The sequence below is a fragment of the Cervus canadensis genome, chromosome 8 (genome assembly GCF_019320065.1).
Source record: "Cervus canadensis isolate Bull #8, Minnesota chromosome 8, ASM1932006v1, whole genome shotgun sequence".
Classification (NCBI taxonomy): domain Eukaryota; kingdom Metazoa; phylum Chordata; class Mammalia; order Artiodactyla; family Cervidae; genus Cervus; species Cervus canadensis.
In genome coordinates this window covers 68982627-69001005 of record NC_057393.1, presented here as the reverse complement: position 1 = coordinate 69001005, position 18379 = coordinate 68982627, and the positions used below count along the sequence as shown (strand labels likewise).

Here is an 18379-nt window from a genome sequence, read left to right as displayed (position 1 = left end):
ATGAAACCTATTCCCTCTGGACTATCCTTCTGCCTTCCATCTAAATCAATGATATTAAACGTATTTAATTCTTTACTATAGAAATTTAATTAATTCATATCTATTATGATCACTGATGTGTGAGGTCATATTTCTGCCATCTCATGTTTCTGCCTTACATTTTTTTAGCTTCCTTTTCCCCCCAATTTCTGATTTTTCCTTAACTGTAACATAACTCTAAAGGCTAAGTGTTAAAACATCATGAAAATCAAGTAACTCTGTGCATGAATCATCCCAGGTTTTATATAATTCACCTTCACCTGGTCATTCTGTTTTTCCTGAATTACCATTTTCAAGAAAAAAAGGGGGTGGGAAAATACAGTATGTTTCTTATTTCCCTTTACCTGATACTGCCACCTGACCTGATTCTGCCATATGAGAGTCCGGAGCAAGTTCTGACCAGAGTGTCGATACCCATGATTTTCGGGAGGCAGCTTCAGCAAACCAAATTTTGAGCGGGAAAAAGGAGAGTTACTCTAATCCATATTGTTGTATTAAAAATAATTTATTTAATGGATTTATGTTCTTAACTACAAAACTTGAGAGTTGTACTGCTACCATTTAGCAGGATCCAACAAGTTAACAGGGTCCAACATATTTTCAGATTTTCAAATATAGCAAAAGGCTAAATGTACACTGGCAAAGCAAAAACAGGAATAAAAAATACATGGATATGTACAACTGTGAAGTTATTAAACATTTACTGTTACTGCTTATGCATACTAGGTACATCATACATTGACTAGTAAATGGTACTGAATGATTTTAAAAAAACAACTGTTCCTGGTATCAAGCCCAATCTGCAAAACTAAGTAAAATCTTTTCAAATTCTACATTCTCACAGCAAGCTGTTTTCTCCTTCACAGCATTTATCTCTATAAATTACTGGAATACTTATTCATTTAATTATTACTAGTATACTCTGCTAAACAATAAGCTCTGTAAGAGTGGAATATTATCTTCTACCCATGGAATCCCAAGCACCTACCACAGTGTCTGGCAAAATGTATGGGGAAACAAAGGTATGTCAAGTGTCCACTGTTTGAGGATAAGTGAATCTGTAACTTCTTTGAGGCTTTCGTATTAAACTATTTATAAAGTCTGCCCCCAAAACTTCTAAATTTGCACGGCAATTTACACTCAGTGACTCTCATTACCAAAGTATTATCATGCAGCTTAGAATACAGGATGAATTTTTCAGTTGTGTCTGCTCAAGACAAGTGAGGATGTTCTTCTGTGTCATTACTGTTTTAAAGGAAAGAAATCTCTGTTTTTGTCTCTATGGAGATGTAATACACTGAAGATGCGGGAGTGGAAGTGGGAAAGAGAAGAGGGTTTGCTTTTTTAAGCTTTTGGGAATTTAAAAAAGAAACAAAAATACTGTGATATATATGAATAGTAAAACAATTTTACCATGGTGCATTTTTCCTGAAGAGACAAATCAGAAAATTCTTAATGAAACAAAGTTTTACAGAATTCATCAAAAATAATCCCCAATGAATAAAAAAGATAATGTAAATGTTTTTCAGTTTTCAATTTTTAAAAGGATTCAAATCAAGTTAATAGGAAAGTCAAAACAAAAGAAATTTTGTAAATAAAAATATATTTACACATGTATATGAAGAGTCCTAATTAATAAGAACTATGAAAAGAAAATCAAAATTTCAGATGTCTAGGGTAAATATTTTATAAATACTTATAAATTTAGCTCCCTCAAGTTTAGAGTTCTTGTCAAACATTTTTAAATGGCCATGACATCACTAAAATTATTCATTGTAAAGAAAACAATTATTTCTTCACTGAATTTTGAAAGATGTTTGAAATTTTAAGAAAATAGTGCATAAGCTTGGAAGTAAGATTTATACACCCCTCCCTTGAGAAGCCTTGAAGTCAAAACATAAGTTGTTGAATATGTGTACTGTTGTGTTGTTACATTTTTCCAACTTAATGCACAGTGGCAATATGGGCAGAAACCAGGCATTTCCAGTTTGTCTGTGAAGGTAAAATTCTTTTAACAACCATTAACAAGAAACAGTGAAAAGTTTGAATATAATCAAGAATTTAGTATGTAATCAAGACTTTGAAGAACTAGAGCATTAAATATTTTGCCAATTAGAAAATCATCAAGGTGTATAAACTAAAAAAATAAAGCTTTTTGTATGCCAAACATACCTCAAGAAAGTGGTTTTAAAAATAAATTTCCCAGTAAAACATAATCAACAATTTTGTATTTCCCAATTAAGCCACAACTTTCTTATTCATCTGAGAAAAGTCGTAGCTGATTTTGAAAAATTTAGGCTAACAACTGATCTAGTCTCCCATTAAATATTCTTTAATTTTCTTTTTAATTTGAAATACTCTGCACTTTCATATGCTAATATTAGGCAGAAATTGTAACATATTTTTTGGCCATGCCATGCAACTTGCAGGATCTTAGCTCCCCTACCAGAGATCCAACATGGCCTATAGGTGAAAGCAGAATCCTAACCACTGGACCACCTGGGAACGCTCTGCAATATGCTTTCAAAATTGAGTTAAATCAAGAAAATCTATTCATGTGTCTGAGTTTCCTCCTATCATATGTTTTATTCAAAACGTATGTGAAAGTTATAAAGCTGGCTGACATTTCTAAGCACCTAGAAAAAGATTTGGAGCTAAAAAATTATTTGGTGCTGAGATTTAAAAAGGAAAAAAAAAAAATCACTGGTGGTCTTTCATAAAAACATACTCCTACTGTATTGAAATACTAAACTGCCCTTTAAAATATGAAGTACCAGTAAAAATTTATATATATGTATATGTATGTGTGTGTCACAACAGATCCAAATCAGATTAGCCCAATGAAAAACTGCGAAAGTTCAACAGGAACGACGCCCTTATACACAGCTTAAAACTAACAGAGAAGTTTAAACCAAAGAACTCAGTTAAGATCTTTTACAGGTCCCCATTCAGGTTCATAAAAGAGCAAAGTCACAAATAACAGGATTATTGGGCAACCTTCAAATAAACTGTCACATAATAAAATTTTCTCCTTATCTTTCTCTCTTTACAAAGTATCTATGGATTACTGTCTCTTATACCAGAACTGAACAGGAAAAAAAAAAAGGAAAATTCAGTGGAGTGAAGAATATGGGAAACTAGACAGCCTTGCTGTAAATCATGGTTTTGAAAATAAGGACTTAGAAAATCTAACATTTAACTCTTTTCAATCCTAAAAACAAAAAGTTCTTAAAAATCTTAAATAAAAATATCCCATTCTACAATAATTACTTATGGAAGGAAATAAAGGAAGTAAAGAACGTGACAAATGCGAGATCACTCTGTTTCTATGAATGCTTTGCATTTTGTAGCCAATAGCCATTTGGCTGCAAATTAACATTTTCTAAAAGAAATCAAAATTGAAATGACTAAAAAAATTCAGTTTACTTAGCTTAAGGAAAAAACTCTCTCCCAACAGCACCATCATTAAAGAGGCACTAAAAGCATAATGGGAAATGTGTTTGCTATTTAATTGTTATTACAGAAGAAACAAAAAGAGAAGAAATTTGTTTGGGGAGTTTTGCAGAATTTGATTACAGGTTAAAGAAAACACATTAATGTGACATATCCCAAAGTCTCAACAGACAGCTCATTACGAGAACAAATATAAAGCATCAAACTAAAGATGAAAAAAATCTTTTAATATGCTAAAACAAAACAAATACTTCAAATGTATACTTTAAGTTTTCAACAGACACACACACACACACATATATATATATTTGATAAAAGGATATGGGCTTACTGAAGGAACTAGATACCATCTCTACTTTAAAAAAATTAAAAAAGGTCATTTCTAATGATAAGAGCTCTGTTCTGAATTTTTTTTGTTTTGTTTTGTGGTTGCTTTTGTTTTTTAGCACCATTCAACTTAAAGGATCTTAGTTCCCTGACCAGGGATTGAAACTGTACCCTTAGCAATGAAAGCATGGAGTCCTCACTGGACCGCCAGGGAATTCCCTCCTGGTTCTGAAATACATTATTTCCTGTGCTCCAATTTCTTATCCTAGTAGCTATCTATTTCTTAAGCCAGGGCAAACATTAATAATGTTAAAAACAAAATATCTAAATGTATATATTATAAAAATGGTACCTGGAATAAATCTAAAATTAGTGTAATACCTTGGTTCTCTAGAAAGTTCTCTTTTGTCCCTATAACTATTACCAGGGGGAAAATAAAAGTTTAAGGAGACAAGAATTTGTATAATTTTAAATACTAAGCACAAGTTAGTGTATTAATTATGTACCCAAAAGAACTGGATATTCTTCTTTAAACCTTTATGTTCAGGATTACAGTTTTTAATATTAAAGCAATAGTTATGCCCTATATAATTCTCTAAAACTACAATATTGATGAAGCACTGCTAGTTTTTAAACTTTGAAATAATTCTATGATGAGTCTGTGGTTAGCATAAATTAAATTGTGGTCAGTGCTATGTAAAAATGTAGAAAGTGAATTATTCTTTTTATTCTAAGCATGTGGGACTTTGACATTCAATAAAAACAATAAAGACTAAAAAAACAAGAGAAAGAAATATACAACCAACCAATATTTAATGGTTTAGTCTTAATCCACCTAATTTCAGTGAGAAAATTTCTAACAAAGAGTGCGTTCTCTACCCCTTATCTTTACAAACAAACATAATCTGGGAGAAAACATGAAATACACAAGAAACAGCATTCGATACAAACTAAAGGCAAGCACCCAATAAATGCCTTTAGAGCTTAAAGGGGAGAAGTGATTGTATATCAACTCTTAAATGCCCAGTAGTAAGCAGAATGAGTCAGATAACAAATTTATTATAAAAGATTGTTAAAGACCCCTTTGTCGGTCACCTTTGTTACCTGGGTACTCTGATACATTCCTCTGATCCTAGCAGGCCAAGCTGTCCATCAGAATCGAGACCCCAAGCATACACCTGGCCCTTGTCATTTAGTGCTAATGTATGAGCTTCTCCACATGAAACAGCTACAATATTTTGGGCATCCAGGGCAACAACCTGCTCTACAGAAATGAGAAACAGAGACATTACATTCTAGTTTTAAATTCCTAATAAGAATAAAACTATAGTCTTCATCTTGTACAAAAAAGTTAAGGAAATGCTGAAATACAGACTGTAATTTAGTTATTCTACAAAACCTAACAAATACACATTCCACACAAAATTCTCACTATAGTAAATACAGATATACACCACAGGGCATAATCAACTCAGATTATTAAGTAACTTGAACATCTGGGGAAGAAATTAAGGGTGTATAAAAATTTTCTCGGGAATTGCTCTTCATTCAAAACCATTACTAACAAAAGGAGTCCAGCTGAAAAGGAATCATTTGAATAAACTGGCTGTTTTTTAACAATAAAATCATAACCAGCATAGGTATTACCATATGGGGTACTACTATGGAGTGATTCTGAAACAAATGAAATAATCTGAATTAGCAATTTCTGATAGGAAACAAATTATTTACAGATCTCATAAAGTGTCTACTAGATATGCTGAGGAGAGAACTGAAAGGCAATGTAACCATAACAAACAGATTTCAGTTTATGGGCTGCTATTTTAATGTGAAAGATATAAAAACTCCACATGTGGTTAAAATATGTTCAAGTTTTAAATCAGAAATTAATTTAAAATATTGGCCCTCGTAAGACTGGCAACAGCCACTGACAAATCAGTAAAGAAAATGAAATTGCTTCCTTAGTCTCTTTAAGATGTGCACTATCAGTTTTTTACTAGTACACAAGTTTTCTTAAAGACATCATTTAAAATTAACCTTTAAAAAAAATTAACCTTTTTTAGCCTAATAATAAAGCTCTGTCTACTATAAACTGAAAGTCTCTTATTGCAGAGCTGCTAAAACTGAACCAATAAGTTTCCTCAGAAGCATATTTTAGCTCAGTGTAATGTACAAACACAGCTGCTCAATAATAAGACATCACAGAGGTTTGAATCCCTAAGTAACAGAGAAATTCAAATTGCATCTGCATTACTTATTCTGCATTTTGGGGTGGGAAGTTAGCCCTTAGACAGCCTTAAGAATTTGTATAACTCTAATGATATGTCTTTTTAAGTACTTACCTTAAAATACTATGAGTTCATAATTCGTGAAGTTGATAAATAGTACGTGGAAATTCACTATATGAATCTCTCACTTTTTGTGTATATTTTATACATGTTTTTATAAAATTATATTGCAGAAACATATGAAAACAAAACATATATAACATACTGCCCCTCCTCCCAAAAAACAAAAGAACTTAAAAGTATGGTATCATTTATTTACATCAAAACACTCCCATAAATCTTAATTATGAAGAAAGTAAAATGCAAAAGATCTATTCATCTTTCACAGAGGACCCCGAAATGAACCAACGTCTCTCCAGAACAATCCTCAGAGGAGATGGAATAAAGAGCAAAAAATAAGAGAATGATAAGAAGGATGAGTAAGACTGGTTGGTTCAACAGTAATATAGGAAGAGTACTTAAATTTGATATCAATTGCTATAAAATCAAAGACACCAAAAAGCCAAGAAACAAAGAAGACACAATCATCCATGCCAAATATTAATATTTACTGTGTATTTCTTGTGCTCTAAGTACTAGAGAAAGATAGATACAACAGTTCTAGTCCTCGACAAGTTTACAGTCTACAGAAAAACAAGTGAGGTAAGGAGTCTATTAAAGGCAAAGGTAAAGATATACAAAAGGCACCAGGGGAACATGAAATACTTTTAAAAGATACTAGGAAGAATTTTGGAAGGCACTGACGCTAAGTTAAAAGTACGTGAGGAAAGAGAAAGAGATGCCATGTATCTGTTAAGAGAAAATTCAAATTACTTCTTCAAATGTAGCAAAACAAACTAAAAGCAAACTGAAATGGCTGATCTTAAAAAAAAAAAAAAGAGGGAAAACGTTGTTGATATGTCAAATAAAAAAATAACCTCCCTAATATTTAAAGACTAAACAGGAGGAGGGGGGAGCAGCAGCTCAGTGAAAAAATGGGCAAAAGATGTGAACTGATTGTCCACACAAAAAAGGAAGAGAAGTGGCTCTTAATCCTATGAAAAGATGTCAAATTCATTGATGAGAGAAATGAAAATTCAAACTACGCTGAGAAGTCAACAATATACTCACCTGGAAAATTCATAAAGCCATAAACTTTTAATTTGTATACTTCTCTATTTGATTACAAAAGTTTACACTTATCAAAAGAATGAGAAGACAAGCCACTGACTGGAGAAATTATCTGCAAAAAAACACACCTAATAAAAGACTGTCACCCCTTCCCCCAAAATATATCTATATATTAAACATTCTTAGAACTCAAAAATAAAAAAATAAACCCAATTAAAAAATAGTACAAAAAAATATATATAGTGCAAATGACCTGAAATAACACCACACCAAGATGACACAAAGATGGCAAGTCATTATCTACCAACAGAGAATTGCAAATTTAAATGAGCTACCATTATAAGCCTATTAAAATGGTCAAAACCCAAAACACTGACAATACCAAATGCTGGTGAGGATATAGAGCAACAATAGCTCTCATTCATTGATGATGGACGTGTAAAATGGTACAGATATTTTGGAAAACAGTTTGGCAGTTTCTTACAAAACAAACCATACCATTATATGATCCAGCAACTGTGCTCTTTCACATTTACCCAAAGGAGCTTAAAATTTATGTCCACACAAAACCCTGCACGTGGATGTTTATAGCATCTTTATTCTTTCCAAAACTTGGAAGCAACAAAAATGTCCTTCAGTAAGTGAATGGATAAACTGTGGTATATCGAGACAGTGGAATATTTTTCAGTGCTAAAGAAATGAGTTATCAAGCCATAAAAACACATGGAGAAGACTTAAATGCATATTACTAAGTGAAAGAAGCCAATCTGAGAAGACTACAAAATGTATGCTCCAACCATATGACATTCTGGAAAAGGCAAACTCTGGAGACAGTAAAAAGATTACTGGTTGCTTGGGTTTAAAGGGAGGGAGGGATAAAGGGTAAAGCAGAGGGGATTTTTAGGGTACTGAAACTATTCTGTATGATATTATTCTGTACAATACTAAGTGAGCTTCCCTGGTGGTTTAGATAGTAAAGAATCTGGCTGCAATGCAGGAGACCCAGGTTCAATCCCTCGGTCGGGAAGATCCCCTGGAAGAGGGCATGGCAACCCACTCCAGTATTCTTGCCTGGAGAATTCCATTGACAGAGGAGCCTGCTGGGCTCATTTCATTATATAGTCGTCAAACCCATCAAATGTACAACACAGACAATGTTACAGTAAACTATGAGTGTGGATGATATGACGTTGTCAATGTCGGTACATTAATGGTAAGAAACATATCCCTGTGGATAGTGTGGGGGGCGGGGAGGGGGTTTGTCTATGTGTAATAGAGAGTACACGGGAATTCTCTATACTTACTACTCAATTTTGCTATGAACTTAAAACTGCTCTTAAAAAGTAATTTTTTGAAAAAGCTTATTTAAAAAACACACATACACCAAGATAACATTTTTCATCTCATAAAACTCAAAAGTCAGATAACAATCTGTTGGGGGGAAAGGCACTCTTGTATATTCATAGTGGAAGTACAAAATAGAACCACCTTTATGAAAGAAAAAAAAAAAGTGTCAAAACCTAGCAAAACATACACATTTACCTCTTGGTTCCAGATCTAGCCTACAGATACATCTGTGTACTAAAGGGCAGCAGAATATGCCAACTCAAAATATGCCATTTTGGCATAAGGATTATTTTGAACTGAAGGCCACTAAGAAGAAAAGCTCTCTGCTCTCTTTCGATGTGCCTAAAAGCAGGACATAAATCTGTAGAGGTGTCCTACCTTTCCTCTCTAGCAGGAAGGGTAGGGGTTAATCACTGAAGACAACTCTAGACCCTTATCAGCTGAGAGACAGTACCAGTACAAACTATGTAACAAACTTTACTCAATAGCCCTTATCTTAAGTTTCCCCACACATTTTCCTCCCCCAAATTGCCAACCCACAAACTCAAAAAGCCCTTTTCATCTTGTTACTTCTGTATTTATTGTTCTTTTAAGATGCTAGATAAGCCCATGTTCTACCATCCCCTTGAGTTACTCATTACTGAGTGCTAACGCATGTGAACACATGGCAATACACTTATTTTGCTTTTCTCCTTGTTGATCTGTCCTTTGTCTATAGAGGACCCAGCTGGAGAATCTAGGTGTACATGCATGCTACATCGCTTCAGTTGTGTCCGACTCTTTGCAACCCTATGGACTGTAGCCTGCCAGGCTCCTCTGTCCACGCGATTCTCCAGGCAAGGTATGGATTCTTCAACTGGAGTGGATTGCCATGTCCTCCTCCAGGGGATCTTCCTGACCCAGGGATTGAAACTGAGTCTCTCATGTCTCCTACATTGGCAGGCTGGTTTTTGTTTTGTTTTTTACCATTAGCGCCACCTGGGAAGCATACAAATATACAAATATGCATGTGTGTGAATGTGTGTTTTTACATATATCTGCAGTACTGTATAAAATAACAAAAGACTGGAAATATTCCAAATATCAATAAAGGATTCTGTCCACACATTGGGATTCTATGCTCTGAAAAATAAAGAGGAAATGCTGCAAGCTGATGTGGAAAGATCTCAAGGGTATATTATCAAGGGAGGAAAAAAATCAAGATGTGAAATAATGTACATGATTTGTTATTTTCTGTCATAGTTACCTATGTTTATTATACCTACAGGGGATGTGGATACAGAGGGAAATAGGGTAGTCAAATAAATATAAGAGCAAAGCTTCTCAATGTGTATTTATATTATTTTGATTTCTGAACCACATGAATATATTCTCTATTCAAATTTGAATAATTTTAAAATTAAACATTAAAGAAAATAATTAAAGCAATGTATCAAAACCAATGTTTTCACTAAAACTTAACTGAGCTCTTTAAGATTTCTCTACATACTAAAAACTCAAGATAAATAACTTTGATTCTCTTAGAATTTGAGCCCCATCAAATTACTAAGATACCTATTTTGAGTATGAATAATTATTATATGCCTTGGGAAAAGTACTCAACACAGGTTTTCCTGACAACAAATATACAAACTGTTAAGTTCTCTGTACAATTTTTAAAAATTACTCTTTTTTTCCAAATGGCCAATCAGAATGAAAAGCCTCAACCATTTCTCCCCAGTATGCTAGAAAAGTCAGATCAATGTTAAATTGAGACATTCACATTCAGGACAAATTCTGGTTGAATGCTTGAAACAAGATGGCCTGCAAAGAGAGTCAATGATAAGCAAGAAAAAAGAGGGAATACATAAATCCAGCAAAACAAACCAAAAAATTCACTAGAAAATCTGGCTTCATGTCTTGTATGAGAAAAAAACAAACAACTCATAACAAACCTGAACAGTTAACATTTGTTGAGTTTATTATAGACTAGGTACTATGCTAACTCTATTGAAGTTTTAATCACCAAGCTATTGAGTACATTTGCCTTTCAAGGCCAAAGAATACAGAAAAGGGAGGAAAAAGTGAGAATTAAATTCACTTTAATTTAGGCTGAGTATGGAAATATAAGGAGGATATATAAGAGGACAGAAAACAAAAGAAAACCTGTCAAGCAAGCCAATTAAAAAAAAACTATTATTCCTTTGATAAATGGGAGCTACAGGAAGATGTTAGAATTATGAACATACAATACTAAACTTGCTGGGAAAGGTTTAAAGTAGCACATGATTATTACAATTGACTATAATTCAGAATAAAGTATTTTTTTAATATAAATACATACAGATAAAAATATGTGGCAAAATACTAACTGTTGGCCACTGTGCTATTCCTTCAACTTTTCTTTATGCTTCAAAATGTTCACAGAAAAATTTGATAAATGTAACACTGCTCATATCAGTATTTATAGCTCACAATATTTCTCTTTAAGAAAAGAAAAAAGGGCCATTTAGTTTGGGGAGGCAGAAAGAAGCAAAGAAAACTTAAAAGAGTAGGAGACTGTCTTGAGAAAAACAGAAAAAAAACATTTTCAGAGACAGGAGCAAAAACAAAAAAGATAAAGCACTAGAGAAAAGTAGCATATCCATCCTTTAAATACTATCAGGCAGATATACTCCAAATACAAATCTAACAAGTCCAAGCTCACTGTTACTTCTGGTTCTTCTTACACTTGCACTGTTAAAATGCAGTATTTCTGAAAACTGATGGGGCATCATTTCACTAAGGAGAAAAAGGCCATCTTTGCCCCATAAATCCAAAACACTGTCATTATCAGATTTATAAAAATTAAAATGTTTAACCTAATGCCAGTTTTCATTTGTACACCATTTTGCTGCACAAACATCATAAAAGAAGAATATGGTTGCACATCCTTTTAGCAAAAGGTTCCAGTTCTTACTGTAAAACGTTACATGACAAAATCCTTCCATTTGGGTAAGTAACTAAGAACAACCTATTTCCTTTGGGATCTAACAAACATGTTCATCAATTCTTGAGTTTGTGAAAATTCATGTAGAATATCATCTCCAGAATTCACTCTTAATTAAGAATTCATTTATATGATCAATTTCATCATATTCATACAGTGGTGTATCTACATTCACCTTCTGATCTGTCCTGTAATTATGAACATGTTCCTCTGTCAGTTATCTTCTCTTTGCCATTATGGACAGAAAAAAAAATTTTTTTTTTCATTCTCAACTGTGGCTAATGAAAGGTACAAAAAGAGAAAAATGAAAATGACAAAAACTGACTCCAAACTTCTTTCACATTTTCTTGAAAGATAATTTAAAACTCTGCACAATATATGAAAAAAAGAATGCTAAATATGATGGTTTATTTCACCACTGCACCACCCTTTTAAGAAGCCCCACCACTGTTCCACTTGTAATTTGCTTTTTTAGTCTAGTTGGGAATATAGATTCTCATTATTCACAGTAGTTTTGTTTCACGAAGTCACCACAAATACTTCTTTAGCCAATACCGAATCACTGCCCCTAGAGAAAATATAAGATTAGGGTGCTACAAGTCTCCAAGTCTCTTATCACAACACTTTATCAATCAATCATTCATAACCTTGTTTTGTGTTTCCATTTAAAGACATCTTAATTAATATATTATAATTCATTAACACTGAATTCACTGCCAAAACTCTGTAAACTCATGCCTCAATGACTTTTTTCCAGCCTTCTTGTGTTTAGGAACACTAGACAAAACCTCAGCAGTATGCATAGGGGCCACTTTAAACGGTAAAATTGCCCGAGGTACAAAAATGCAAAAAATGTGGCACCAAATATATTGCAAAAAGGACATATTGTAACAGGAAGGCAAACCACTGCTTTGCTGAACCTCCGCTGGGAATCTACTTGTATTTTGCAGCTCTGCATGTGCATGTCCAGGAATCACCATGAAAAGCTTCAAGAGTATTGACCGACCGTGATCCATTCTGATTTAATAATATACATAAACACTTCTTCCTAGACAACCAATCACAAGATATACAAGATGGTCTATTAAGAGTCTTTTGCTAAATGGATTTTAACCTGATAATAGCAGCTTCCCTGATAGCTCAATTGGTAAAGAATCCTGGGTCGGGACGATCAGCTGGAGAAGGGATAGTCTACCCACTCCAGTCTTCTTGGGCTTCCCTTGTGGCTTAGCTGGTAAAGAATCTGCCTGCAATGAGGGAGACCTGGCTTCAATCCCTGGGTTGGTAAAATCCCCTGGAGAAGGAAAACGCTACCCACTCCAGGTTTCTGGCCTGGAGAATCCTGGACAGAGTCAGACACCACTGAGCAACTTTCATTTCACTTTCAAGATATAATCACCAACAGCATGCTCTAAGAACCTTGAAACAATGCAAACAATAAGTAAAAAATGAGTTGTGTTTTGGTTATAAAGGTAATGCTATAAAAAACACATTCACAACATAGTCACAACATATTCACAACAAACTTCTCTTAAAAGCTGCATCTTATTCAAAATTCTAGAACAGCTATTTGAAGGAAAATACATTATCATGTTACTCTGTATCCTCTTTCCTCTACAGATTTCAAAATCTTGCTATGGGATAAACTTGGTTACCCCAAAATTCATATGCTCAAAATCATAATCCACAGTACCCAAGAATGTGACCTTATTTGGGAAAGTGGTCATCAAAGCTGTAATCAGTTAAGATGAGGTCTGATGGGAGCAGGATAGCCTCTAACCTGACTTGTGTCCTAACAAAAGAGGAACCAACCCTACTTGACACCTTGATATTGGATTTCCAGCCTCCAGAACTGTGCTAATATATTTGTTACTTAAGCCACCCAGGTTGTGGTACTTTGTTTCGCAGCCCAAACAAACAAATACATTTACCAAAATATTTTTGGGTTCAAAACATTCCTGTCAAGTTAGCCAAGTAGCACCATCTTGGCTACTGTAGGACCAAAAGTGGTCCACAGAAATAAACAACTTATTCTGAATAATTCAATCACAGATAAATTTGACTTTGAAGTTTAAAGTTTCTATTAATAGTTCAAATTACATTATTTTCATGCCAAACAATTTTTCAAAGTTGGCAAAAGACATACTTCTCTAAGCAATCTTTAAATACAAGTATAAGGGGGAAAAAAAGCTTTTGAGAGAGCAAGTTAGCAATATGTATTACAATTTTAAACATGCATGCCCTCTGACCCAGAAACTTTCCTTCTGGGAAACAACAGGAAATAACATGATTTCCAGTAACAGGTACATAAATAAATATGGAATATCCATGTAACAGAAACAGGTGCTTCTATTAAAATAAATGTCTATATAGTAAAACATGAAAATATAAAAACATTAAATGAAAATGCAAACCACAGCATTTTATGTAACGTGTACAGGACTATGTATTTTAATACAGGTATAAAGTTATGAAAATATAAAAAATAGTAGTAGTCAGCTTTAGGATGCAAGGGAAAAAGTGGCTTCTACTTTTTAAAACATTTCTGTAACTTTTAAAAACTTATAGAAATATATTATTTCAGTAATTAGAAAAAAAGAACTTAAGATATTTGAAGTCCCAAAATTATAAATGACCCAAACCCCATAGGATCAAATGTCCTCTGTTTCCCAAAATCAAAATACTAGGGAAATAATTAACACAGACTGATAAATTTTCTTCCCTAAGAGACAGTAGTAGTCAAGTATTATTTATATTTAAAATGTGATATATCGTTAAGTTAAATGTTGCTCACAAAAATTTATCCTAAGCTTTGTGGAACCAATAAAGCAAGAGAGCCAAACAAGCCAGGATAGATGATGGGTAGAGATAAATTCTAATACCCAAACGTAAAACTTCAATGAATTTTTCTATAGAAAATGTTACAAAGGTTAAATATAATTATTGACAGAGTATTATACTTAGGTATAATGTGTTTTAAAGACTGGTTTGAAAACCTATTTATGACATGTAGCAGTATTTGCACGAGCAAAGAAAAATTTAGCTTTTAAAAACAATTCATTCATAAATCAGGGACTATCTGGTATAAAAAGTACAATTACCAAGCATGACCAAAGGCCACAATTAATCTCAACTCTTAATATGGTATATGAATTGAATGAATTTCTACGTATATTTTTAATTTAAAAAAAAACTTGAATTCAACAGAATTTGCAAAGCTGTCAATGTTTTATACACAGAACAAAAATCTTGGTTGACATTTAATGCTCAAGTTATCAGGGTCTAGAAAACAATAGTTATGAATAGCAACAAGCACAGTCATATTAATAACAATTACAAAACTGGAGGTCAGAAGGATATACTTGGTAAAAAGCTAATTTTAAGAACCTCCATTTCAATTACTTAGTAAATGTTTAATTCAGTCAGAGCTTAAGTTTCAAAAGCCTCTGCCTACCATGCTTCACTAGTTGCTATAGATTTTCCCCTTCCCTCCTGAATAACTCAACTCCAACTAAAGCAATGCAAAGCACACTTAATATATATCTCTAGAAATTTAATGTTCACAAAATGCTATACTATGAAATTTAAAAGGTAACGCATAATTTCATTCATGTATAAAAATATGTTACACACAGCCAAGTATACGTGCAAAGAAAAGAATAGAAAAATAGGGTTTCCCTGGTGGCTCAGTGGTGAAGAATCCACCTGCCAATGCAGGAGACAAAGATTCAATCCCTGGTCTGGTAAGATTCCAGAGGACAACTTGGGCCAAAGGACAACTGGGCCCGTGTGCCACAGCAACTGAGCAAGTGGTTACAGAGCCCAGGAGCTGTAACTACTGAGCCCACGTGTCAAAACAACTGAATCTGGATGCTCTAGAGCCCATGCTCTATAACGAGAAGCCACTGCAATGAGAAGCCTGTGCACCATAACTAGAGAGTAGCCCCCTGCCCACCTCAATTAGAGAAAAGCCCAGGCAGCAACACTCAGCACAGCCAGATAAATCAAAAATATTTAAAATAAAAAAGACTGGGTAAAGAAACACTAAATTGTCAACACTGATTATCTACCAGTGGTTTTCTTTCATTCATGGTTCTTCAGTTGTTTAACTGAACCAGTGAAAGTGAGTTGATGCATTTTATAATTCTGATTTTTTAAAAGATGAAGACGTTAACAACTTGGGATTAGTGAATAACACCAATAAATAATTCAGAATGCTTTTTTTACTTTAATAAATAATGATATTGCTAACTGTGTGACAGAGCTAACAAATTACCAAATGGCTACTTCACTCAAGGCATGTTATTTCCCTACTCCTAAAGTAAAATTGTTTATTGAAACTTTTTAAAGGATCACTAAGATAATCATATAATGATCATAAAATATGAAAAATTAAGAAAAAAATAAAGCCTAAACATAAAATATTTAGTGAAAATGCTTATTCTCTAGAATTATTACGAATAATTATCAATAGGAATTTGGAACGGTACAACTCATCATGAAAACATTTTAGTAAGTTTTCTGATAAAATCAAAATATACAGTAACTTACATGTCTTAGCTGACAGCACACAGTAATATTCATATGGAGATGTAACTAACTATATTAAAAAATCCTTTATAATGGATGTGTTTACAAATCCATACCCCTTTTATGCATTCTTATCTACATACAGGTATATAGTAACATACACAGAGAACTTATTATGTGCCTGGCACTGTGCTAAGCACTTTATTTAATCTCATTTAATCCTTATAGCCCGATAAGGCAGGTGTACCATCATCCCTACTTCAAAGGCACTAAAATATAAACATTTCCCTATTGAACAACTGTCCTTTTGCTTATAATACTTAAGCAGCAAGGTTATGTTTTAATAATTTACTTTCAATATATACTTCAAACGGTACTTGTACTAGGGCTTCACAAGATTTTTGCTTCAGAATTCCTTTCTGGATGGCTAGAAACTGCTGAAATTAATTTCTTCGAAGCAGAAAGGAGAAGTAAAATGAAAATATAAAGATTCCAATTAAAAAAAAAAAGACTCCAATATAAATATATCAACCAAATAGCTGTTTTAATCTCTAAGACCAGCAAGAATGAACCCTCAAAATATACTGGCGGATTTTTTGTTCTGTGTTTTCTTAGATTCTTTCTTGTATATTTGGAATTCATTCATCTCAGAGACAATTAACTATATTTTCTTACTTTCTCTATTCTTGTTGATGACATAGGAAAGGTGGGGAAGGGGTTTACAGATACAGAAGAGTTAAACCCTCTCAGAACTGGCTAATTCCTAAAGATAACTTGCCTACCAACATGCCTTTCATATGCAAACTGACCAAATCAGAGATTATTCCACCAACTATATCCTTATCTAATTCTCACACACCAAACCAGAATTTCCCATACATCATCCCAGAACCAGGTACCAGGAAATAAGAAACCTATCCTATAGAACAAAGCGTGGGAAGAATTAATCAAAACAGTCAATTCTAAACTGTCTATTCTGCCCAGTTTGCCTCTCCCTAGAAAACCTCAATGAAGGCTACAGTCTTAAGATCTTCCCTGGGCTCTTCTCTGCCTCCTGATGACCTCGTATCTTCCTCCTCAGCTCTGTGCAGCATGCGGTGACCTCCTCTCTCTAGAATCAGTGAGCATAATCAACTCCTTCCAAGCCTCATTCTCACTACCCCTTACAGCCACAATGACTTGACTTTACCACTTCCAATATGTACATTCTTAGAACAGGTATAAATTTTAAACTTTTCATTATAAAGTAGCTGATGACCACAAACTTACCAAAACAAAAGAGTCTTAACTGTAACTTTCTTCCCTTTCTATGGCACATCCAACAAAATGGTCATCGTGTTCATTCAACACCTTGTGTTCCTTCTGTGATAAAGATATGTAAGACAAGGTGTTTAACCAGCAGTTACTGACATGGGAGAGAAGACTTTTACCCAAATAATTACATAATATGAAGATAGCAATGCAACTTACTAATGTACTCAATGACAGAGAACTGTGCTAGATACTGTGCAAAATATATGACTTAAGTTCTTATACAACACACCAGGGAGATGTAGGAGATGGCATTTGATCTGGGCAATATTCAAGAGACAGAAACAGAAATATGCCTTAGAAAGATTAAAGATGGATGGATTGGAATGGGAAGATCAGGTAGAAAGCTACTGCCACAGTTCTTGCATAGACTAGTAATGATCTAAACTAAAGCAAAGAATTTTAATTGAGATAGGAGGAAACTACAGGCCCCAGGGTTTAAGATAATTAGCTCAAGATAACATATTTAGCCACTTGCAAATGCAATGAAAAGACACAAGAAAGTTACTGAGGAAAGTAAGATTTTGGCAACTGAGTCAACACTGTTGCTACAGGTTAGGAAGCTGACTCTAAGGTGAATCTAAGGTTTGAAGCTAAGTGAACTGAAGAAGCATCAATAAACAAGAGAGGCTATCTCAGCAGCTTGTTGTGGAGCTGGAGACAGCTAACAGTGCAGTGGTCTCCATTTAAACTGTTCCTGTTTTGTTCTCCACATTTTATCTTCTCATTTTAAAGCAACACATTATATCTTCACATCTTATAATCTCAGAAATGTCTATTTGTCTTTCTTGATTTTCTTAACGTATAAATTTTTCCCAGTCAAGCACAATATAAGCAGCAAATGTCCCATTTTCTATTAACAGCCTATTTATATACTAAGCAAATAAATTTAGGCATACTTATACTAAAATAATTATGTATGCAAAAATAAGAGTAGAAAGCTGCAGCCAAATGCATTTATTTTCAATTTAAAAGGCTGCTTATCACTTTGGGAGGGGCAGGTTTA

The 18379-nt window shown here is 33.7% G+C and overlaps 1 protein-coding gene across 7 annotated transcripts in view; it reads right to left on the bottom strand.

Annotated features, from left to right (window-relative positions):
• Positions 1 to 18379, bottom strand: part of HERC4 (HECT and RLD domain containing E3 ubiquitin protein ligase 4) — a 126138-nt gene that overhangs the window by 91337 nt on the left and 16422 nt on the right. For 5 of the 7 annotated variants that reach the window (XM_043476807.1, XM_043476806.1, XM_043476801.1 and 2 more), the window contains exon 3: positions 4924 to 5083. In XM_043476807.1, the coding sequence (XP_043332742.1) occupies positions 4924 to 5083 (160 nt within the window). Of the gene's footprint in view, positions 1 to 4923; positions 5084 to 17331; positions 17425 to 18379 lie in introns of all 7 variants that reach the window. The other 2 variants (XM_043476803.1, XM_043476804.1) reach the window with 1 other exon arrangement.